The 23,895-nt window shown below is 45.8% G+C and overlaps 1 protein-coding gene across 3 annotated transcripts in view; it reads left to right on the forward strand.

The window, feature by feature from the left end:
• The first annotated feature begins 1,413 nt into the window (after positions 1 to 1,413).
• The window catches only part of ash2l (ash2 like, histone lysine methyltransferase complex subunit), a 31,716-nt gene continuing 9,234 nt past the window's right edge, over positions 1,414 to 23,895 (forward strand). Inside the window, exons 1-10 of one of the 3 annotated variants that reach the window (XM_059641226.1) lie at positions 1,414 to 1,557; positions 3,545 to 3,633; positions 4,862 to 4,956; positions 7,141 to 7,236; positions 9,902 to 9,997; positions 13,146 to 13,221; positions 15,139 to 15,156; positions 16,194 to 16,256; positions 21,433 to 21,520; positions 22,919 to 23,136. In XM_059641226.1, the coding sequence (XP_059497209.1) occupies positions 1,439 to 1,557; positions 3,545 to 3,633; positions 4,862 to 4,956; positions 7,141 to 7,236; positions 9,902 to 9,997; positions 13,146 to 13,221; positions 15,139 to 15,156; positions 16,194 to 16,256; positions 21,433 to 21,520; positions 22,919 to 23,136 (958 nt within the window). In that variant the 5' untranslated portion in view covers positions 1,414 to 1,438. The remainder of the gene's footprint in view (positions 1,558 to 3,544; positions 3,634 to 4,861; positions 4,957 to 7,140; positions 7,237 to 9,901; positions 9,998 to 13,145; positions 13,222 to 15,138; positions 15,157 to 16,193; positions 16,257 to 21,432; positions 21,521 to 22,918; positions 23,137 to 23,895) is intronic. The other 2 variants (XM_059641227.1, XM_059641228.1) reach the window with 2 other exon arrangements.

Genomic DNA, 23,895 nt, shown 5'->3' on the forward strand with positions numbered 1-23,895 from the left:
AAGTTAGAGAGTTTTGAAAACCAAGTTTTGAAGGCAATGGGGCGGTAGGTTTTGAAACTGAGTCTGAGCCTTGCTCCTTTTGGAGGCACTGGATGGGTTGGATTTACTGAGCTTGTTGTGGCTTTTAAGTCAACCTTGTTCAAACATGTTATGTGACATATTTCCAGCATAGGTGGGACTTGTGCCCCAGAGGCAGGGGAGCCCCCCTTTACCTTGTTGTATTCTGTTTTTGGAATGGGCTACTCTGCAGGGTTCCCTCTCCTCATCCCAGACTTCCTGTTAGATTCGTGGCCGAGGACAGGCAGTAGTAGTGAACAGCAATTGCTGTGATGAAGACACTCTCTCCCTCCCGAATAGCACAGAGACACTTTCTTGTCTTTGGATCCAGGTGAAAGAGTGAGAATATGTTTACAAATCTATGTGGTGTCTGTGTGAGGTGCAACAGGAACTCAGACATGGTGACCCTTTGACCCAGCGATGCCAGAGGAACAGGAATATTTTTCCAAGTGAGGGCGATGAGTGGTTCGGTGGGGAACTTGCAAGTCACGGTATTCTGTTATCTCCTCTGCCCTTGTCCTTCTAGATAGGAGCAGTTACAGGTTTTGGATGGTGCTGCCTGAGAAGCCTTGGTCAGTTGCTGGCAGTCCATCTGGTGATCTGCACTGTTATTCCTAAGTCTCCACGATGGAGAGACTGAATGGGGAATGTGCGTGGATGGGGGTGCCAAGAAGAGGGCTGCTTTGTGCTGCATGGTGTTGAGCTTCACTTGTCCCAGTTACACCGCATACAGGGAACTGGATTATACTCAGTATGCCACCAAAGATACCTGACCCCCCTCCAAAACATAACTGAGCACAGCGAGTCTTCAAGAGAACACAAGGCAGGAGTAGCCTTAGGCTCTAACTTTCATGAGGAGAATGGGGGCCTTTCTTGTTCATTGCTGGTTCAAATCTAGTGAAGTGTACACTGACTGTAACGTTTGAATGTTGTAGCCTGCAGTCTATCGGGTCCAGTTCGTTATTTTAGCTGCAGCTACCGGTCAAGGAAAAGCCGGTTCTTTGCTTCCTCTGTGCTCCTAGATGCACAGAACACATTGCCTTTGTGCTCTTCCTTGTTTTGCCTTGTTGAGGAGCGCAAGTTTTGGTGGGTGCAGTTCTGAGTGTCTGCTCTCTGTGCTGTTTGCGGTGTTTTTGAGTTACTGTTTGCTTGCCTGAGCTATGAAGATACTCAACATGAGCCTGGTTCATCTCCTCAGGCAGTGCTAGACCTGTTCAGTACTTCTGGTGTTTTCAGTTTAATTTCAGTGTGTTTGTTTTAATGGTGCTGGTGCAATCGTGTTGTCGAGCACAGGGCAGTGTCACTGCTGGTGTCTGACTTTGATGCTCTGGTTATCCCTTGTTTTTGCAGGAGGCAGCTGGCGACAGCTCTGAAACCGCTGATGTCCAGCAGCCGGGGGCCACTGGAGGAAGAAACTGTTCGGCACCTTGGTGGAGTGGAACTTCAGTGTGGCATTTGTGTCAAATGGTTCTCAGCAGAGACCTTTGGACTTGACACCACGTATGTAACTCATGCTGTGTGTGGGTCAGCAGGGCGTATTCAGATTTCAGGATTTGTTTCTGGTGGGAGAAGGGTGGTGGAAGTATCACACAAATAGACATAGAGGAATTGCAGGAGGTTACAAGAAGTATGGTTCACAAGGATCATGCTGGAGTCGAGAGGTTATAATTAGGCGGGTAGCACTCAACAACCCTTCATCTGTCTGCTGTATGGATACACAGAGACTGATGAGTGAATTGTTAGACTTTGTCTTTGAAAGAGTGTGAAAGGATAGATGTGGAGTAAACATTTCCACTTGTGGCGAAGCTAAAAACCATCAATATAACCCAGTTGTTATAAATAAATTCAGTGGCGTACTCAAGTTAAACTTGTGTTGTTTCCCCGAGATGGGTGAGAATGTGGAATTTAGTGCCTCAGGGAGTAGTTGAGTTGGAAACTGGACAACACCAGGGAAAAAATGGCTGGAAGTGTTGGGTGATGAGGGTGTGATGTCGAAGGGTGAAAGGAGACTTATGTGGAGGCACAAGTATCACCCATGAATGGCCCGGCTTTCTTTACACTTAGAATTATACATTGAAATTGAAAATAGAGATGGTGTGAGATGGTGCCTTTGAACAATGACCCCCATCCCTAAAGGAAACATTTCAGTTCCTCCTCTGAGCCCTCTTCCAGTGTAATAGGCTGGGAAGGAGGATGGGGTTTGGGGAGGGGGACTTCAGATGATAGTTGGATCTTGGCCTTGTTAGGGTCGGCTCGTGACGTGAATACCATTGATCCATCCCTTATTGCTCTTGAGGAGCGGGGAAATAACAATGTCTCACCGGGCCATTTCAGAGTTTATTTTAGGTCTGGATATGGCCCAGATGAGATCATAAGAATGGTAGATTCTGGACGTGAGTTTGCTCGCTGAGCTGGAAGGTTAGTTCCCAGACAATCCGTCACCATTCTAGGTAACATCATCAGTGAGCCTCCGACGAAGCGCTAGGTGTTATGTCCCGGCTTTCTATTTATCTGGTTAGGTTTCCTGGGTTACCCAATGTAACCTAACCAGATAAATAGAAAGCGGGGACATAAACACCAGCGCTTCACCGGAGGCTCACTGAAGATGTTACCTAGAATGGTGACGAAACGTCTGAAAACTAACCTTCCAGCTCAGCGAGCAAACTCATATCCAGAACCTCAACCTGAGCTACAAATCTTCTCAAAACTCGCGAATGGTAGATTTCCTCCCCCAAAAAGGACAAGAGTTGAGGCAGACAGGTTTTTGTGACATTCTGTGACATTTGTCATGGACTTCATTCCTGAGAGTAGATTTCCAATTCCAGATGTATGTTTTATGAATTTAAACAAATGAATGAATAAATGAGTTACCCCCCGTATTGAATTTAAAGAGCAGCAGCTGCTGCAGCCTGGTTGTCTGGATGACTCGTCCAGTGACTTAACCACTGTGGCACTTCTCTCTCCACGTCTAACACACGTTCTTGGAAAGACACGAGAGAAGAGATGGGTTTTTTACAGCAATCGTTCTTGTAATGTTGTCTGCATGATTGAGTGCAGCTTGGTCATGCAGGGTTTTGGTTTTCTTTGTCAATGGGCGGTCCGCCCCTGTATTCCAAACTTCTGACTTAAATTCTCTGACTTCGGAACATGATCCCGTACAGGGGTGTAATTTGAAAGACCCGACATAGTGACATTTCCTGTACATGGGAGCAGCCCTGCTCGACTTTGTCTGTGTTTGAGTTCCAACTCATGTATAAATTGCCTTGCAAACTGATTCAAGAACAGACCTCATTTGTAACCTGGGGAGACCCAGTACAAATTTCCGGCTCTCGTGGTAGGATGTTCATGTTAAACCAGTGACAAGCTCGATCTTCTCAAGTACTTTCACCTCACTCTGAGGTCACAGTGCAGGTTAGTTCTGAATGTTTGAGAGAAGTGTTTTGGTGGATTATTTATAGTTCTGATTGCTGGCTTTTGTTGTTTGCAGCTCGTGCCTTCCATTCATGACCAACTACATCTTCCACTGCAACATGTGTCACCACAGTGGGAACACGTATTTCCTCCGAAAACAAGCCAGTAAGGTTGCTGTTGGTGCCAGAATCCCATGTTGATGGGCTTAGTATGCTTAGTAAAAATGCTTTGACTCTGCATTGTAAAGGCAACATACGATGATTGATATTATTTGTTGGAAATATTTTGTGAAATTGTATCACACACAGTTGCACGTGTTCGTGTTACATTGCTGGAGTGCCGCTGTTCCTGTCCTCTTCCTGCAAGGCGGTCCTATGAGTGACTAAGAAACCTGGAGGTGACCATGGCGTCCATGAGCCCGATTAACTGTTGGCTAAATCACAGCTACTGTGTAACGTAACTGTCTAGCTGCCTCAATTCTCTCAACCTTATTCATCATCTCGAAAGACTTATCTCCCATGAGTCTGGCTGTGGGAAATTTTGATCAGTCTGAGTCTCCAAGCATTTTTTTTTAATGGGGCAATTTGGTTCCAGATTTCTATCCGCCTGATGAAGGAAAGTGCTTCCTGACAACACCCAGAGTCAAAATGCTGGTTAGACAGAGACCACTTGGATTCTTTCTGGTCACAGCTTTATTTTTATTTCACATGCCACAAGGTCCAACCCCACTAATTACGTGCTCCCCCTGTTTAAAACGCAGCTTTTGGTCTGTTAATCCTGCATTACTATCTGACCATCAGTTGCTTCTAGTTTGTTTTGGTCTCAGGCATTCCTGCCAATGGACCAACTTGAATTTCAAGATAATACACCGTTGTTTTAGCCTGCACCATCCATCAGAGGAAATATTTTATCTTTCTGCCTCCATCAAATCCTTGTCAGCACCTCTGAGATTTTATCGCCCTGTTGTGAGAAGTCCAAACTGTAGTCATGTTTGAAACCTTCTACTTTGAGAAACTGATGCGGTTTCTCCTCACTCCAGAGTTTAATTGAGACAAATCCCAGTACCATTCCACCAGGTTTGGAAATTAAAGAGGAAGGTGCTGTATAAACTCAGTAGGTCTGGTGGCATCTGTGGAGAATGATGATTTCACCATGATAGGACTTTGCTGTGCTTCTACTGAGGGCCTCTCCTTGGTGTGCTGACCAATAGTTACCTCTCAGCCAAAATAACTAATAACTGGTTTTCTGACCCCTTTGCGTTGCTGTTTCTGGGAGCTTGCTGCATGTGAGTTGTTTGCTATCATGTTTACTGCAACTGTGTGACTATAGTTCAGACCAACATTCCTGTTGGAACGTGATTGAGGACAGTACATATGCAAATCTTTTCTTGCAGATTTAAAGGAAATGTGTCTGACAGGCCTTGCGAATCTAACCTGGCGTTCTCGGACCCAGGATGAGCATCCCAAAACCATGTTCTCGAAGGACAAGGTAGGATTGATGAAGCATTCAGTCGAAATGGCTGAAGCCAGAGATCGTAGGCTGTTGAGCCCAGTGAGTCGACACCGACCCGTCCCCTGTAACCCTGCACTTCCCATGGCTGATCCAAAAACCTTCACATTGTTGGACAGTATGGGTAATTTAGCATGGCAAGACCACCCTAACCTGCACGTCATTGAACTGTGGGAGGAAACCCAGGCGGACACAGAGAACGTGAAAACTTCACACAGACAGTCACTTCAGGTTGGAATCAAACCCAGGTCCCTCATGCTGTGAGGCAGCAGTGCTAACCAATGAGCCACCGTGCTGCCCCTAATCAGTACATGTGTCTTGATTAAAGGGCTTTAGGTAGCCTTCTCCTGCACTGTATCCAGGCAGGGAGCATTGCCCTGCTTATTCTGCTTGTCCCACATTGATATTGATGCCGTGTCGTTGGGCAAAATAAACCTGGCCATAGCTCTTTACCCTTGACTTGTTGATTTGCTTAAATCTGCCTGGCTTCTGTATTATTTCAAGACTGAAGATAAAGAACCCAAGTGTCTTCCTCTTGCTCATAAGTTCAGTTTGAGGAACTGTAGATGCTTCTGCAGCATGTTCAGTCCTGTGTCAGTCAGCTTTGGTCATTTCAATGTAAACACTGACCTCCAGATGATAAAAATGACCAAGGATACAATTTACAAGCGTACTTTGCTGGCCAGCCTCTGTTGCCATTACTTGACCATGCTGTGCAGTCACGAATCCATCAGACCCAAATCCAATCCTTGCTCAGAGCTGAGACAGATGACTACAGCAATTGTATAGTTAGGGCTCCATTCCTGATCTTGGTTACACGTTAGCTCCGTGTCCCCCTCTGGATCGATAGATCATTCTGGGACAAGCCCCCACCCACATAGCTCACTGCCTCAGCCCAGGAGACACCAATGTACCAGTGTTACAAGTGGTTCCATTGTGATGCCTCGTGCTATTTTTTTGTTAAAAATTCATTTGTGGGCACCAATGGCTGGGCCAGCCTTTGTTGCCCACACTCAATCGCACTTGAGGAGGCCGTGGTGAGCTGCTTTCTTTAGAACTAGTACTGTTCTTAGGATCTGGGAAGACACTGCTGCTGGGAAGGGCGTCCCTGGATTTTGAGCTAACGGCGCTGTATGTCTCATTCAGGATGGTCAGTGCCTTGCAAGTTCCCATCTGTCTGCCTGTCCTCCTCTCCCCCCCGGGGATCGGAGGTTTGGAATGTGCTTTCGAAGAGCCTTGGGGTGCAGCTTCAAGGTAGGAAACATTTGCCGCTTTGTATCGGTGGCAGATGTGCCCATCAAGCAGGCTGTTTGACTGGGCTCTTTACCTGTTAGTCTTCTGATTGTACAGAAATCAGACAGACTTAAACAACCCACGGGTAAGTGTCCCTCTCTCCCAACTTCAGCAGTATTTTGGTCCTCCACATGCTGGCACTGTCAATAACAATTAAATGCATTCCCACCGCACATTTAACAATGTGAGGTGACCCCGAGGAACCCAAGAGCAGTCTCAGAGGTGGAGAGGTTTGGACATAGTGCAGTTTTTAAAATTGGGGATCTGCAAGAGGTGAGCATGACCACAAGACATAGATGTTAATGGGGTGCAAGCCTGCAGGATGTTAAAGCAAGAAGAGGAAGGATGGGGCTATAATTTGTGAATGTCAACTTTTTCTTTGCATTGTTGTGTCTGCAGTTCTTAGTGAACTGGGAGCAGAATTAAACAGAACAGAAACGTAATCAAGGGATTACTCCACAAGGTGCTCCTTTCCTTTCATTCCTGCTTTCACCCTACCTTGCCCCACACAGCCCAATCCTTCCTCCTTCCTCACCCCCTGCCTCCCAGTCCTGGGACACCACTTTGAATGATGTTTATTTTGAAAGTAATTATGAAATGTAAGCAGATATCTTTGGAGAGAGTGAGGGAGGTAGGGTGTAGGCGAAGTGCCAAACCTACTCCTGAAACACACTCTGCCATCGTAACCCAGGAATGTACAGTCACATCTTATTGTCAACATGGGCATGTTATAACATGATAAATCCTCAGTTCTTCTTGGTGTTTAAATACAATGTTCATTGTTTATTTCTTGTTTGTGTGGTCATGATGAATGTATGAGGCTTCACTTAAAACCCACATTTCTGCATCTGGCCCTGTTATTTTCTGCAGGATATTATACCTTTCATTGACAAATACTGGGAATGTTTGACAACCCGACAGCGACCAAGCAAAATCACTTGGCCAAACAACATTGTGAAGACCATGGTGAGTGCATTCCCCACTGAATGTGATCAAAATTGTGGCTCCAGTTTACTTTGGTCAAGTAGGATGAGCACTGTGACCCTGTACTGAAATGCTGTTCTCATATTCGTACAGTCAAGATTAAGGCATTTGTCTGATCTGGGAGCTATAATGTGTGGTTACTGGGACCTCAGTCATGCTGAGTCGTGAAGTGCTTGTGTTATTTCCATTTGAGTCGTGGTGAAGCCCAGCAAGATAGCTCTACCCTTGGGAGCACAGCACTGCAGAGAGGATACCTGACTGTACTCAGAATATGGCCTGTGACGTGTGACAGCAAAGCATTCCAAACTGGGTTTGGGCTGATATCCTTCCACAGAACCAAGGTCTCAAAATTCAAGACTGATACTCCAGTGTTGTACAGAGGGAGAGGTGGGCGTGAGATATTAAACCAGTGAAGCTTTTGCCCTCTAGTTCAGAGGCCCAGTAGTTTTATTTTGAAGAAGAGGGAAGGAGTCTTTCCTGATGTCCTGGCAATATTTACCCATCAGTTGGCTGAACCAAAGCAGATTGACTGACTGCTCACGAGCACACCCCTGTTTGTTGGGAGCTTGCTTTGTGCAAATTGGCTTCTGTATTTCGGACATGAGAGTGGTGCTTGTTCAGTGGTGCATCATTGGTTTTGCGACATCTGGAGGCCTTTAAATTGTGCAGTTGGAAGGGCACAGTGCTTTTTTTGGGCTTGAGGAATGGACTAAACTGACGTGCAAATGGAAATTAAGGGGGTTGTTTAACTGTGACTTGTGCATTGCTCATCCTCTTTCCCTATCCCGGTATGGGAGGATGTGGGGAAAGGGTCTCTTTGGAGCTCTGGGGTGTTCAAGTAGGTTCCGACAAATAACAAGGGCAGTCTGGTGGACCGGTAGCTAGAGCAGGAATCAGTGTTTTCCTGCATCCGAAGACGCCAACATTCTCCAATGACAGAGCAACCCAGGTCAGCTAAGGCTAAGCTCTCACATCAGAATTTAGCAACTTGAAAAGTTTATTTTATTTCTAGGGCAAGCAGGCAAGGTTTGGGATTGGGATTGGCCTTGACCATGAGAGTAGTTGTAGTTCAATCATTCTGGATCTTATCACATTGGTTTTGATGGGATTGAAAGAGAACATATTTTATTACAGACACCATACCAAGGTACCGCCTGGGCTTTTCAGACATGTGCTGTGTGGGTTTGCAGAACCCCAGTGGAACCAACTTCATCCATTATTTGAAACTAGTGTGTAGGCCCAGCTAGGAAATCTGGAAGCTCACTCAGTGATTTGCATCTGCTTAAAAATTATACCTGCCTTGGAAGCATTTCAGAGAAAGAGCTGATTCTAGGGATGAAGGGTTTCATGAAGCGGAAAGCTCAGGCAGGTCCTGTTTGGGATTTGAAAAGTGCCATCTTACTGAAACATTGAAGATTGAAATGGGGCTTTGACTGCATTGATGCTGCAAGTATATTTTCTCTCCGGGAATTTGAGAATTAGGAAGCAAAGTTCAGAAGTGATGGGTCTCCTATTTGAGAGGCAGTGGATGAGGAATTTGTTCACTCAAAGGGTTGTTAGTCTGTGGAGTTCTCTTCCCCAGAGAACAACGCAGGCTGGATCAATCAACCAACTCATGGCTGAATTGGATGGATTGTTCATCTGCAAAGGAGTCAAGAGTAATGGGTGGTGAGGAGAGGAGGAGGTGACAGCCAGGGAAGTGGACTGAAGGCTGCAATCAGAACTGTCATAATCTTCATAAATGGTAGAACAGGCTTGATGAACTGATTGGCCTATTCCGGGTTCAGTTTATGATTTTATTTGTTAGCTTTTGGTGACATGTGGTGAGGGTTTGCTACACTTCAGCTGTACAGCATTGCAGTTAGGGAGGGATATCTCTCAATTGTAGTTCGTGGACGTTCATCAGTGTCCAGGTCGTCAAGGTCTATCTTGGACTGTCAATGCTATGCCAATTGATCTAACCAGATTGGGCTCTGATGTCATGCCAACATGCTCTAAGTACTGTGGGACCATGTAGCCTTGTTCTTTTGTATCATATCAGCCCTCACTGAGTTTCTCTCCACTATGCAAGTCCCTGTCATATCTATCTTACTGCCCTATGTGCACACACAACAAAAACCTAAATTTATTTCAAGCCTTTAGCACAGTACAGCATTGTAAGGACCTCTACAGCAGCAGAATCAGACAAAAGATAATGACACAGGACCCAGGAAGGAGACATGAGAGTGGGTGACCAGAAATCAGTTTTAAGCAAATGTGTCGGAGGGGAAGTCTGGAAATTGCAGATGGTTGAAGACACAGTAGCCAATGATGGGTCAAAGTCAGTTGGTTACGCTCAAAATATATATTGCAGATCCCTTCCTTGTGCTAATTATTGGAATGGTTTAAATTATACCCTTGGTGGGATTGGCACAGCCTTCAAAGAATGCATCTTGTCATCACTTGGGCTGTTAGCATCTGTAAAGAAAAGCCGCAGTGAATTAGCAGTGTATTCGAGAAGCAGAACAAGCAACTGTTAGCATGCTTGAAGGCAGCTGTTGTGATGAGGTATGAAAAGCTTTTCGTTTCAAGTCTTCATTCACTTGTTGGATTTTTGTTAAACTGTGTGGAGCCCCATGACCAACTTTGGATGCCTCTGAAATTTCAGACGAAAGAGCGGGATGTGTTTCTGGTCAAGGAGAATCCAGATCCAGGCAGCAAGGATCCTCAAGAAGACTACCCCAAGTTTGGTCTGCTCGACCAGGTAAGAGGTCAGCTAACATGATGGGGGACAAGAGAGACAGCTGTACACTGGCTAGTACGGTGGCTCCGTGCTTAGCCCTGCTGCCTCTGTGTCTGGGATGTAGGATCGATTCCAGCCTCTGATGACTGTGTGGAGTTTCCACATTGTCCCTGTTTCTGTTTAGGTTTCCTCTGGGTGCTCCAGTCCCCTCCCAAAATCCAGAGATCTGCAGGTTAGGTGGATTGACCTTGGGAAATAGTCCCGTGGTGTCAAGGGATGCATAGGTTGGGTGGATTTCCCATAGGAAATGCAGTGTTCCAGGGATTTGGTGCAGTTTGGGTCTGGGTGAGATGCTGTTTGGCGTGTCAGTGCAGACTCCTTGAGCTGAAAGGCCTGCCTCCACAGTGCAGGGATTCTGAGTTAAACACACCATTGCCAGTACTCGGTTGTGGCACCATGTTGGCTTTACATTTAAACTACTAGCTTGGCACAACATGGAATTACCCCTCCTTGCTCGTAAGGCTCTTGTTGGATTCCTGGTGGCATCCGTCATTGGAAAGGATGTTCTTGTGGTTTGATATCCTCTGGTTTCTGAAATGGGAAGGTTGTTTGACAAGAGGGATTAATAGAGCCAACCTCTGTCTGAACTTTGAAAGAATGGTGGGTCATTTGATTGAAACCTATGTAGTTGTTGGAGGGTTTGATGTGGTGGATATTCAAAGGCAGTCTAACTCGCTGAGAAGCATACTGGAACGATATGTTGTCATCTCAGGACAGGAGGTCAGCCCTCTCAGGCTGAGACGAAAAAATTCTTTGTGCAGTCAGTTGCATTGCTTTGGAATTCTCCACCTCAGAGAGCAGTAGCTTCTCACGTCGAGTGTAAGTATGAGATTGACAGTCATTTAGTGCTTTAGGGGATGCTGTGAGCTATAGTGAGGAACTGGGAAAGTGAAGTTACTGCAAAAGTTCAGCAAGGTTCTTAGTAAAGCAATGCTGCAGGCTCAAAGGATTGCATGGGCTGCTACTTCTCCAATTTCGGCTATTATGTGAACGACAGGTCGTTCGGTGCTGGGGACCGTAGCTGACAATTGTGGCGAATTAAACTGTAAACATTGGTTGTCAAGTTCGTGGGAATAACCTTGAACTGATTCCTCCAAACCTAAATTTTTTTAAAAAGTTGGATAGACTATGAATAATCAAACACTCCTACATATGGCTGTTTGCTGCTTTGTCTTTAAACGGTGTGAATGTTTTGTGGTCTTTTAATATCTCCCTGGTGGTGTATGCTTCAGCTGAGCGATCTGTGCTACAAGTTAATTCTTTTGTGCTCACTAAACATTGATGTATTAGCCACGAATGTTCGGTTGAGAGATGATGAAAAGGATTAGGACCGTGAACAGTAGAAATTATGCATGTTTGGTATGTGAGTTGTTTTTTTTTTACAGCAGAGTATTCTGCATTGCATCCCCTCGTGACCAGTTCTCCTTGGTCATTGTTTTAGGCAGATTCAGGCTATGTTATTGGATTTAATTAGGGAGTTAGCCTCTGACCCATTAAGACCACCATCGTCAGTGGGATGGTATAATCCCCATTTCCAGCATGAATGAAGCTCCAACAATACTCAAGGTTGTTACCGTCCCTCTTTGACTAGCACCACAGCCACAAATATACATTCCCTCCACCACCGGCGCTCACTAACAGCAGTGTGTACCATCTACAAGATGCTCTGCAGAAATTCACCAAGGCTGTTGAGACAGCACCATCCAAACCCCCAATCTCTACTGCTGAGGAGGACAAGAGAGCACATAGTTGGGAACATCACCCCTTGCAAGTTCCCCTCCAAGCCATGGAAATATGTCACTGTTTCTTCAGTGTTGCAAGGTTAAAATGGTGGAATTCCCTCCCTCTGGGCATTGTGGTTCAAGAAGCCAGCGAACCACCGTTTTATCAAGGGGCAGTTAGGCATGGGAATTAAATGCTGGATCAACCAGTGATGCCCACGTCCCATGAATGAATGTGGTGGGGGGGTGGGGGGGGGGCGCGGTGGGGAAGAAAAACCTTACTGATCATCTCATAGCCTGTTTTAACAAACACAAACAGAAACAAAGTTACTGGAAAAGCTCAGCAGGTCTGGCAGCATCTGTGAAGGAGAAAACAGAGTTAACATTGTGGGTCCGGTGAACCCTCCTCAGAAGGCAGACTGATGTGTTGATCCTGCCTGACTCTGCATTGCTGAAGCCCTCACCTCTGCTTGACTACTTTGTGTTGATCATTCCAGTGCCCACTTGACTGGCCTCCCTCCCGTGTTCTGTAGAATTGAGATCATACAAAACTCTTTGTACCCATATCTGAATACAGGCCAAGTCCTGTTTCCCCCCCATTGCCCCAGTGCTTGCAGACTGACACTTACTCCCTGTCGTTACAAGCTCTGTAGTAACCCTGACATCAAACAGAGATTTTAGGGAAAATCCCCCTGAAAGAATAAAATCTCAAGGAGCCACAGTTTAAGACAATGCCTTTTGTTGCCCAAGAAGCACATGAAGCAAATGCGACAAAACAGACTTGAGGCGAATAGTGATACTTGACATCAAAAAATATGAAACCCACCGATGTACATGACAGCTGAAGCTTTTTGTTTGCTGCTTGTTTCCTCAATCGCCTTTCTGCTGGAGGTGACACCAAGTGATTTTGAGCAGATGGCAAAGCAGGAATCCTCCTTGTTTTTCAAGTCCCCTCCCATGGCATCACCCCTCACCACCTCTAAGCTTAAAAATTATGTTTTTAAAGGAAAAAAACCTCTGTATCAAACACAAGGTTTCACCCCAGGCTTAGAAATGTGTGAAGTGAAACTATTAGGTGATTTAAGCATTCTTAAAATAAAATAATGTTGAGATCTGCCATGGAACCTTTGCAGTTCAAGAGAAGGCCTTTTAACCGTTCATTCTTAGCCTGATGTGGAGGTGCTGGTGTTGGACTGGGGTGGACAAAGTCAGGAATCTCACAGCAGCAGGTTGCAGTTCAACAAATTAATTTGAAATCACAAGCTTCCGGAGCTTAGCCCTTCATCAGGTCAGGTCATTTTTCGGCCAGCATGGCCAGATACTTTGAATCACAATGTTGTGTTTTGCCTGACTGAAACTGGCTTACTGCTTGAAACTCTCTCTTGTAGGATCTTTCCAATATTGGTCCAGCATATGATACACAGAAGCAAGGTGGCTCCTTGACCCCAGGAAGCAATCTCAATGGTATGTTGATGTCGTCAGTCGTGTGCTGGTCTTGGTTGGAGTCTGTGTGAATCATTTGGCATGAATGTATCTTTTGACTGTCATCTTAGTTTTGATTTGGCAATCAGTTTGTCAGGACTGCGACAAACCCTTGACGGACCTCTCGCTTCGTGCACATGAATTTTTTAAGATGTTTCTAAATAAAGTGTAGGCCATCAAGCAGAGGAGGGTGAATTATCTGCAGTGCCTTATGCAGTCAGTGGCAATCTTAATTCTTAGTTGTCAGAAATACTTCATCAAATAGCACTTTTTAATCCATTCTGCAGAAGACGCTGAGCACAGAGACTCCACCTTGGGAAGGTTTGCTGTTTTGCTTATTGACAAGATAAATCTGATTCCATCCCAGCCAGGGACCTGCTCAGCAGTTGACCGCAGGGGACTAGGGATCAGAAATTAATTTGAAAAAGAGCATTTCAAGGAGATAGTGAGAATGGTCACTGATGTATTTAATGCCCTAGTGACATCTGTATTTTTGCTTGAAAAATACCTTCGATGAGGTACTTGGCAGGAGTGGCTGGGATTGTGACCTTTACTGTTACTCTGGGAAGTCAGGTGTCCTGATATCTGTGGTTCTCTTGGGTGGGTGTCAGGAATCTGGATGCAGCCTTTCAAATGCGTGTGGCTTAGAACAACATCTCTCGGGCAGGGGGTAAGAGGAAGCAGCTCATGTACACTTGGCCAAGCTCCTTGCTGATGCACTTGGCCATAACAACCAGTTGGTTTCCAAGCATTTTCTTGGAAAGTTATATTTTCTGATGAATTGAGTGTTTGACATCAGACTTGTGCAGCATTCTAGCCAGTCTGGCACTTTCCCTTTCATAAAAACCGAAAGAACTGCAGATGCTTTAAATCAGGAACAAATACAAAGTTGCTGGAAAAGCTCGGCAGATCAGGCAGCACCTGTGAAGGAAAAAAATAGCGAACATTTTGGGTCCGGAGACCCTTCCTCAGAACTTCTCTCTCATTGCCAGCAATAGCTTGGGTTCCCTACTTTGCAGCTCAGTCCTGGGAAGTGGAACCCAGAGGAGCTGGGTCATTCCTTCTCTCAAATACGTTTTATTCCTCACGCAAGATCATTTCCAGTTCCAAAAACATAACGTAATGAGTTGGGGACGTTGTTAAATGGATGAAAGGTGAAGGCCCATTCTGATCCCCTAGCCACCCTGGTTGCCTAACGTAACAATAATGTAACTGTCTGTGGCAGGCAATCTGTCAGTCAATCTGCAGAAGAGCAAGGAGGGTTTGGCTGACACAGATCAGAAGTTCTCTGTTACTGTGCAGAGTTGCAGTTAAAATTTCACAGGCCTAAAACAATGCAGTATGTGTGGTGTTCAGTCTTTGAACTGTTTTCTGTTCAGTGCAGAATAAATCATAATATGGCATGGAGAAAATGTTGCCATTTTGCATTTATCTGGATATGGCTTAAATGAGGATGTCTTTGCATTTTCCATGCCCCATGGATTTTGCAGTGGAATCAGCCATGCCTGCTGATAGAATAGTCAAGTGATGTGAGGTCACGCCTGTCCCACCTCACCGACCGCACTCAAACTCTCCCACAGCCTGGTGGAGCATGTAACTGACTGTAAAACTTTGGACAGTCTAAAGTGGCAACCTGCTGAGCTCCCCTGACTGTCTTCTCTCCCCTGAGTTGCAAAAATGCAAACCAAAGTCATGTTAATCCCTTGGGTCTTCTGATACATTTGTGAGCTGAGTTGAAACATGGCCTCTGCTGTCCATTGCTGGAGGAGCATTATGCCTGTGGATTGTTGGGAATGTGAGAAATGACTTTGATCAGAAAGAGTTAATGCATAAGAGTTTATCGTTGATGCTTGTGTTGTCCTTAGGCTATACAAACGCATGCTTTGACCTCTCTTCCAGGTGGACCCACATTTGCAGGTGAAAGTTTGTGTCTTAAGAAGTTCTGAAACTTAAGTATTTTGTATCTGGCTTAAAATGCTTGTCATTTAGCGATTTGCGGTGTCTTTTGTTTAAAATTACCTGAGTTATTTGTTTCCTCTGATCTGAACTGGGCAAAAATGTGACACTTGTACAGGGGAAGGAAAATGCTGTTTATATTTTGCATGAAGACAAGTACAGAGATGAACCTGTGATTAAAAGCTGCATGAAATGCTTGCCCTTGATATGAAGCAAGCTGTATTTATCTGCTTGAATTTTAATTGTGAATCAGGGTATTGTTTGATGACCAGAGATCGTAAACGGGCCTGAAGATCGTGGCGCAGTTTCTGTTGCAACGTATAGTTGAGAATTGCGCAGTTCAAATCAGATGACGCAGTTTGATTGGAAGTTTGAGTGGGTGATGGTGGTGATGGACATCTTCTTACCCTTGCTGTCTTGAGCTTTAGGTAGTGAGCATTCTGAAAACTGTGTGTATTCAAAGAACATCCAAAACATGAGCTCCCCCCAGGTTTGGCTGATGCTAAGGGACAGGGTGACCACTAGGATGAGGCATCATGACTCCTCAGAGAGCAGGGGAGAATCATTCCCAACTGGGTTTTTTTTTAAAAAGTTCCTGATCCCAGTTGAAAGGTTGGACAAGAACAGGATTCCAACTCTGCACTGGCACCCTCTGGTCAAAGTTTCCAACATTGGTCATGCAGACTTTGAACTGAGGTCCAAACCTTTTGTCAGGAGGATAGCCAACGTACGGGAACCTGGTTACCCTCCCTGGTGGCACAACAGCAGTCAGGGCAGAACAGGTAACGAGTCTCCCACCCTCCTATTGTGAGCGCTCACTGGAGCTCTCGTGCAGAGGCTGTCCTGGAAATCTGGTCTCTATCTGAGCAGCCCTGTGTGGAGCCGGCAAGACCCTGGGTATTTTTTTGGGCACTGGCTGGGCGCTGCTGCTGCTGCTAACTGAACGCCAACAGGCTCAGCACAACCGAGAATCGTGGCTTCACCATTTGTATTTGCAGGGCGTCTCACTGGTGCGGCATGCAGTGACGGGACTGGGGGCCGGGCCCGTGACACTACGCAAGGTGAGTTAACAGTATCCGCTAGAACTGCCTGGGGATAGGTGGGTGGTGAGGGGGACGGGATAAGCATTGTGCTCAGGTCTTGCCCTCATTTCCAAATGTGGCTGAACTCAGCCCGGGATAATATCCTCCTCTGCAGAGTGTCTTGAATGAAGATGAACTCAAGCAGTTGAGTTGATCAGCTTAAGCAAAGTTGGACTTAATACCTCAGCCTAACCTACTTCCAGATTGAAATGGTTTTGTCCGCCATCTCTGACTCTTGATGATTTAGGCTAGGAAGCTGTAATGTCAGACAGCTGGGAAGACGAGATGCGTTGCAGGTGAGGGAGTCATGTAGATGGCTTTGGCTCCTCATCAAACCCAAGCTTAATGCACTTGGATTCTGACCCTGAACCAGTCTGCTTAATTGAACTCAAAAGTTGAGCAAAAAATAATGGAACTTCTCTAGTCTTCGCATGTTTGTTCGAAAGCCTTCTCTTTCAACCTGTTCAGGGTTGACCATCCCACATGCGATCCAGCAGGTCTAATATTATGTGTCTGTAGTCTTGCTCTTGACATTGTTGCTGCAGAGGTATTATGTGCAGTACACGTTATTGTAAGATGGCCTTTGAGCAATAAATGCATGCTTTTGTCAGTACTTCTGTGTGGAATATTTGTTCTGATGTCTGTTGTCTTTGATATTGAAATTTTAAGATTGTACTTGATACAGAGGATGAGACATAGTTAAACCTGGCTGGCTGCTCGTGGAAAAGCAGGCAGAAAGCTGATATCCTGACTTGTCTTATTCAGTAAATTTTGGGAGACTCAATCAAGTGGGATGAATTTAGTGCAACTAAAATTATTTCAGTAAATTGATTTACTTTTAGTCACTTTACACGGAGCTGGATGTTTGTCACAGAAAACCATAGTGTGTTTAGTATTGGCAGTGGGAGGTGATATGGAGGCATTTAGAGCAAAGAACAGTTGTTCCTTGCAGACTCTGTTGTGCTAGGTGGTCTATGATATTCAGCAACGATGCACAGTTTGTGGTAGTATTGTTTTGCTGCCTCATGCCCACACCAAGGTTCACTGCTCTGCTGTCTTTCCAAACTCACTCACTCTCTCCATTTGCACTGTGCCGTTCACGTTTACAGGCACATCCTTTCCCTTCGTCACATAGCTTGTTGGACACCATACACTAGTTTGTAGCCCTCAAAAATTGCATTCTCCACCATTATTCAAGAAGGGTAGGGCTAAACCAGGAAGCTGCAGGCCGGTGTGGCAAGATGGTTGGAAAACATTGACGGACGGAATTAATCCTCACTTTGAGATACAATGATTAAGGAGAGTCAGTCTGGTTTGGTCAGGGAAATGGTATTTTTTGTTGATGAGGATACTGTGTGTGTAGCTGAGGGTCGTGCAGTTCATGTCTAAATGGACCTCCATGAGGCTTTTGATGAGGTCTCGAAAGGCAGCCTGGTTAAGAAGCTAAGACCCCATGGGGATGTAGGACAGTTTGGAAAATTGGATCCAGCATTGGCTTTGTGACAGGAAGCAGAGGGCGACGGTTTAAAGGGAGTTTTGGAAACTAGAAGGGTTAACTGCTGGTCTTTGCTGTTTGTAATGGGCATGGATGATCGAGATATGAATGTACAGGGTATGATCTGCATGTTTGCAGGTAACATGAAAAGGAAGGTGTTGAATATAGTGAGGAGAAAAGATTAGACCACAGGACCCTGTGAATGGGCTAAACAGTGGCAGGTGACATTTAAACCTGAAAAGTGAGGGTAGACAAGGCAGTGATGGACCCATTGAATGGCAGGAGCCGAGGAAGTACGGGGGCTCAGAGGGACCGAGGTGTGAAATCTTTAAAGGCAGCAGGACATGTGGATAATATGGTTAAGAAAGGGATTGAATATTGGCCCTTATTAGTCAAGGCACTGAATACAAAAGCAAGGAGAACCTTTGTGGTGTGGTTGTAGTGTCCCTACCTCTGGACTAGAAGGCCAACTTTCAAGTCCTGCCTGCTCCAGAGGTGTGTAATGACATTGCTGAGCGAGTTGATTGCAAAATATTTCCATAATTAAGGTGGCTGTGATGGTGCTGTATAGAATGTTTTGCATGATTTGAAGTATTTGTTCATGTCTTGGTGCCGCATGAATGGTAGGATGTGATTGCCCTGGAGAGGGGTGATCGAGATTAAACAGGATGTTGCCCTGAGCTTGAGAACTTAGGCTCTGAAGAGAGACAAAACAGGATGGCATTGTTTTCCTCAGCGGAGAAGGCTAAAGGTGGAGGTCCTGATTTAGGTATATGAAGATGTGAGGGGCTTTGACTGGGTATGTGTAAGAGAAATGTTTCCCCTTTGTTGATGGGTCGTTATACATGGCACACATCTTTAAGATAAGAGCCAGGAGGTTTAGGGGTTACATTAAGAAAGTGTTTTTCACTCAGAGAGTGGTGTGTAACTGGAAGGCAGGTGAAAGCCTGTTACTGGTAGGAGCCCTCAAGACATTTCAGAAGTTGTTCAGGTGAGCACTTGAAATACCATTGCATTCATGGTTACAGGTCAAAGGCTGGAAAATGGCATGAGAATAGGTAGGTGCTCAGTGACTGCTATGGATGCAACAGTACAGTGCAGGAACAGGTCGTTTGGCCTACCACACCTTCGCTGACAGATGACGTTTCTGAACTAAACCTTTTCACCTCTACACAGTCCACATCATTCTCTCCCTGTCCATTCATGTATCTGTCAAGATGCTTAAATGTTGCTATTGTATCCAATACCACCACCTCTGGCAGCACATTGCAGGCGCTTACCACTCTGTGAAACAAGTTACCTCTCACCTCTCCTCCTTAAACCTATGTCCCCTCATAATTGACACTTCTACCTTGGAAAAGAAGTTTCTGACTATCCATTCTTTCAAGACCAGTTACAATTTTATGAACCTGTCTAAGCTTGCCCCTCAGCCTCTGATGTTCAACAGTGATGGGCCAAAGGGTCTCTCTCCATACTGTATAAACTCTCTGACTCTTCAACTCTAAACTGAGGAGCCTTGACATTTTGGCACTGGCTCTGCCCTGTGTCTCGGAAGGTAAAACTTTGGACAACATTCACTGCACCGAGGGGAAATCTCTCTCTGCATGGGTGATACAGGACAGAGTGCGTGTCCTGAACAACATGACCGAGGAGCCACTGGTCTTGCATGAAGTGGGATGAACCTATTGTGAAAGGGAGTTGGAATAAAGTTTCAGAAGTAGGGGTGTGAAGAGTTAGGGGTGTTACCATTGCAGCTGTACATGTTTGAATTAGTGTCACTATCTGCACAGGATGACATTTGAAGAAAAGTTCAGGTTCTGCCCGTCTTGTCAGTGTACTGCGTTCATTTTCCAAGTGTTCGAAGTTTCTGTTTTCTGTGCAACCTTCTGCGCCTTTGTGCTTCCCTTTGAGAGTAGCTGCAGAAACCATGAATCTTGCAAGCAAATGACAAAGCAGCATTACTGCTGATGCTTCAAGAAATTCTGCGCTCCTCCAATTCAAACAGCATCACATTTCACCCTGATTTGCATCCTCATTGCTTTGAGAGCAGTTACTGCCAGAATTTAGCACAGGTTCTGGACATGCACATGGACAGCAGTGAATTGAGGGGAATGTAGGTTAGATTAATTTATTTTTGGATTAGGAATATTCCACGGCACAACATCGTGGGCCGAAGTGCCTGTACTGTGCTGTACTTTTCTATGTTCTATGTTCCCAGGACAAGCAGCCCATTGCTTAGTGTGTCCAGCACAGCCACTTGATGTGGTTGTGAATGGCTCCCAGGAAAGGCAACAAGTCACTTCCACTGGAATAACTTGCCTTGTTAGGTATTTGACTTACATAGTGTCAGTGGGCACTATCTGAAATCTGAAGATCTGTTGGGTGGCACTGACTAACTACTCTTGTGTGTCTTTCTGTGGTCCGTGAGGTATCAGCTACATGGATGGAAGCAAAACTTGAGCAGTCTTGTGACAAATGAGCTGCAGGGGTCAACGATTGAGTGGTGCAAAGGTACAACTGAAGCAGGAAGCCAGACTCAAATCCATAACTTGGGTAGTTGGAACCCTGACTGATAGATAACCAGTGGGTTCAGTAACAAGCACATGTCAAATTGACAGCACTCCCAGAGCAACATTGTATATCATCAAGGGTCACGTCCTGGAATTACACTTTCTGTACTTTTAGTCTGAAATCTTGTAGCATTTACCTGGAACAGGTTAGTAAGTATGTTAACCCATCAGAGAAGACATTGAGATGCTGAGTCATGTTTATAATCACTGGTTTTGTGTTGGGATAACCTCACACCATAAATACAGGATAGTTACGAGAAGAACAGAGCACCACCAGCCCCACCAGACGAAGTCTGACAGCTGAACATTCCTGCTGTCAGAATTTTTCACTGCTCTTTGCTCAGAGTACAAATCACACTTGTTTCCTGACATGCTGGCATAATGGTGTGTGAAATGCGCCATTGCGCTTGAATTTCAAAATGCAAGGTTCTGCATGGTGAAATAATGAAGCATGATTGGTCACAGGGAGTGTAGAATTAGATTGAAACAGTGAGCATGTGTTTGGAGAAGTCTGAAGTTGCAGGAATGAAACCAACTGGTGGAAGGGAGTTGAGCAAATATTGGGCAGGCACTTAAAAGCGTTTGGTTCTGTTTCTACACTACCCATTAAGTCTCAACATTTATGTAGCTTGGTAATGACTTGGTGAGCTCCCTGATTGAGCAGCTGCACGCAACACTCAGACAGAGGTTTGTTCATTTTGTTGTGATTTCACCTTGAAAACCAGGTAATACTGACAGTATTGTCTTAAAGCAAGCATTGAAATGTATTCACTTGTTCCATGAGAGAATTCTGGCAGTAGCGGCCCTGAAGGAGAGCCTAGTGAATAACCTTGCGCTGCTGTGCTGAAATTGCTGTTGGTGTTGTCAGCAATAATTTCTATTTTTGTCCTGTCCCAAGTCCTTGTTTCCCCCCCCCCCCACCGTCCCAGGCATGTCAAGGAGGGGAGAGGCTTGCGGGTTAGTCTGTTCCCAATGCACAAAAGGCTGTTGCATCTTGTGCTTTCTCCCCTTGAGTGGTCGCTCAGCTGTGGGTATTTGGGAGCAGACAGTTCAGTCCCAGATCACAATCTTCAGTGTTTTCTCTTCCAAGGTGGCACTGTCGGTGGGAGCGGGAAAGGAAGAGGAGCGAAACGTAAACAGGACGGAACCTCGGGAGGGACTGCCAAGAGGACCCGAAGGTGAGGCCGTTCAGGAATTGATGGTGTCCCTGTGTCAGTGGGGAGGAGAGCAGTCCGGCTTTGAGAAACCCTTCTTGTTCATGTACCCATCCAGATGCCTTTTAAAAGTTGTAACTGTACTAGCCTCCACCACTTCCTCTGGCAGCTCATTCCTTACACCCACCGCCCTCTGTGAGGAAAAGGTTGCCCCTCAGGTCTCTCTTAAATCTTTCCCTTCTCACCTTAAACCTATGTCCCTCTAGTTTTGGACTCCTCCCCCACCCCCACCCTGGGGGAAAGACCTTGGCAATTTAACCTATCCATGCCTCTCCGGATTTTACGATAATCTATAATGGTGCCCCTCAGCCTCCAATGCTCTAAGGACTATAGTCCCAGTCCATTCAGCCTCTCCCTCTAGCTCAAACCCTCCAACCCTGGCAACATCCTTGTAAATCTTTTCTGAATTCTTTGAAGTTTCACCACATCCTCCAATAGCAAGAAGAACAGAATTGCACTCAGTATTCCAATTGTGGCCTAACCAATGTCCTGTACGGCTACAGTGTGACCTCCCAATTCCTGTACTCAAAGCACTGACCAATTAAGACAGGCGTACCAAACACCACCTTTACTATCCTATCTGCCTGCGAATCCACTTTCAAGGAACTATGAACCTGCAATCTAAAGACTGTTTGTACAGCAACATTCCCTGGGACCTTACCATTAAGTGTATCAGCCATGCCCTGATTTTGCTTTTCCAAAATGCAGCACCTCTCACTTATTTGCATTAAACTCCATCTGCCACTCCTCAGCCCATTGGCCCATGTGGCCAAGGTACTGGTGTACTGAGGTAACCTCCTTCACAGTCCACTCCACCTCCAATTTTGGCACCACTCTGAAGAGAACAGCACCATACAGCAGTATGTTTATGGATTTGGAATAAATGCTATTAATTTCTGCCACTGTAGTGTTTGTTGTGTTCCCATCTAAATCTGATCCTCCATCCCAAAGAATTAGTTGGGGTGAATCATTCAAATTTTGGAAGGACTTAGAAACAAACATTCCCTACAGCGTGGAAATAGGCCATTTGGCCCATCAAGCCTACATCGACCCTCCAAAGAGCATCCCACCCATATCCTGTCCCTGTGGCCCTGCGTTTCCCATTGCTATTCCACCTAGCCTGCACTTTATCAGCAATTTAGCTTGGCCAGTCCACCTAGCCTGCACAGACAAAAGGACAATGTTTGGAGGTTGCATAGACAGTTGTCTGAGGGTGGAATCCAACCCAAGTCCCTGGCGCTGTGAGGCAGAAGTGTTAACCACTGAACCCAGATTGTCCTAGCTGGGCTCAGACCAGTGAGAAGCAGATGGTTAAGGTTTTTGTATAATCCTAAGTGCACGTGTTCTTTTGATTCCTCCCAGTGACCCGCTGTTTGCTGCTCAGCGCCTGCCCCCACATGGCTATCCCCTGGAACATCCGTTCAACAAGGATGGTTATCGGTATATCCTGGCAGAGCCTGATCCACATGCCCCAGATCCTGAGAAACTAGAGTTGGACTGCTGGGCTGGTAAACCCATCCCTGGGGACCTGTACAGGGCGTGCCTGTATGAGAAGGTTCTTCTGGCACTGCACGATCGAGGTATGCATGGTGGGAGAGGCTCCCTTCGTTTGAATGTTAGCTTTCCGCCAGGATGCGGGGAAGGAGGGAACTCTTCCCGAAGGAAGTGGGTTCCCTCAGGGAATGACGGCGGCTGTGATCTTTGTGCTGTCATGTGTTGCTGAACTCTGAGTGGATCTTACAGTATAGTTCTGGCAATGTGCTTGCATTTCTTCCAGTGTTTGTCAGACAGCGAAAGTGTGTTGGTGTCCATTCTGGGCTGCGTTCTCATTGAGACCACTGGTTGCATAAAATGATGCCTCCACCGTTCTGTGACGTGGTAGCCCTGACCTCCATGTAAGCTGCTGAGTACACGGAGTCATGTCATGGGGTGTCAGAGTGCACTGTGCAAGGATTGAGGCTGTTGAGGTGCAGATTTGCAGTCCTTGACTTCACAAGCTCCCAATATCTTTGAGTCCCCCAAAGAAGCACATGATGGGGAGATGCCTTCAGATCTCCGAGTTCAAGCTGAATTTGGAAGCGCTGCGTTTTCCCATCCCGTTGATGTTCATCCCCGACTCTGTCCGAGCTCAGCCTTGAATTTCCATCGGAGATCGTTGTTAGATCAGATTGGGGAGAGGGACCCTTTTGGCTTGTCGCCACTGTTTTGCAGGTTAAGGGCAGAGTTGGGAGATGCAGCAACGGATGCAGACTTTGTGTAGAATCCATGGTACAAACTGTTGATGTTATGAGATGGTCTCTGAGTTGTAGGATGCTGGGGAGTTAGGGACGTAGGAGGCA

The sequence above is a fragment of the Stegostoma tigrinum genome, chromosome 40 (genome assembly GCF_030684315.1).
Source record: "Stegostoma tigrinum isolate sSteTig4 chromosome 40, sSteTig4.hap1, whole genome shotgun sequence".
In the NCBI taxonomy this organism is placed as follows: domain Eukaryota; kingdom Metazoa; phylum Chordata; class Chondrichthyes; order Orectolobiformes; family Stegostomatidae; genus Stegostoma; species Stegostoma tigrinum.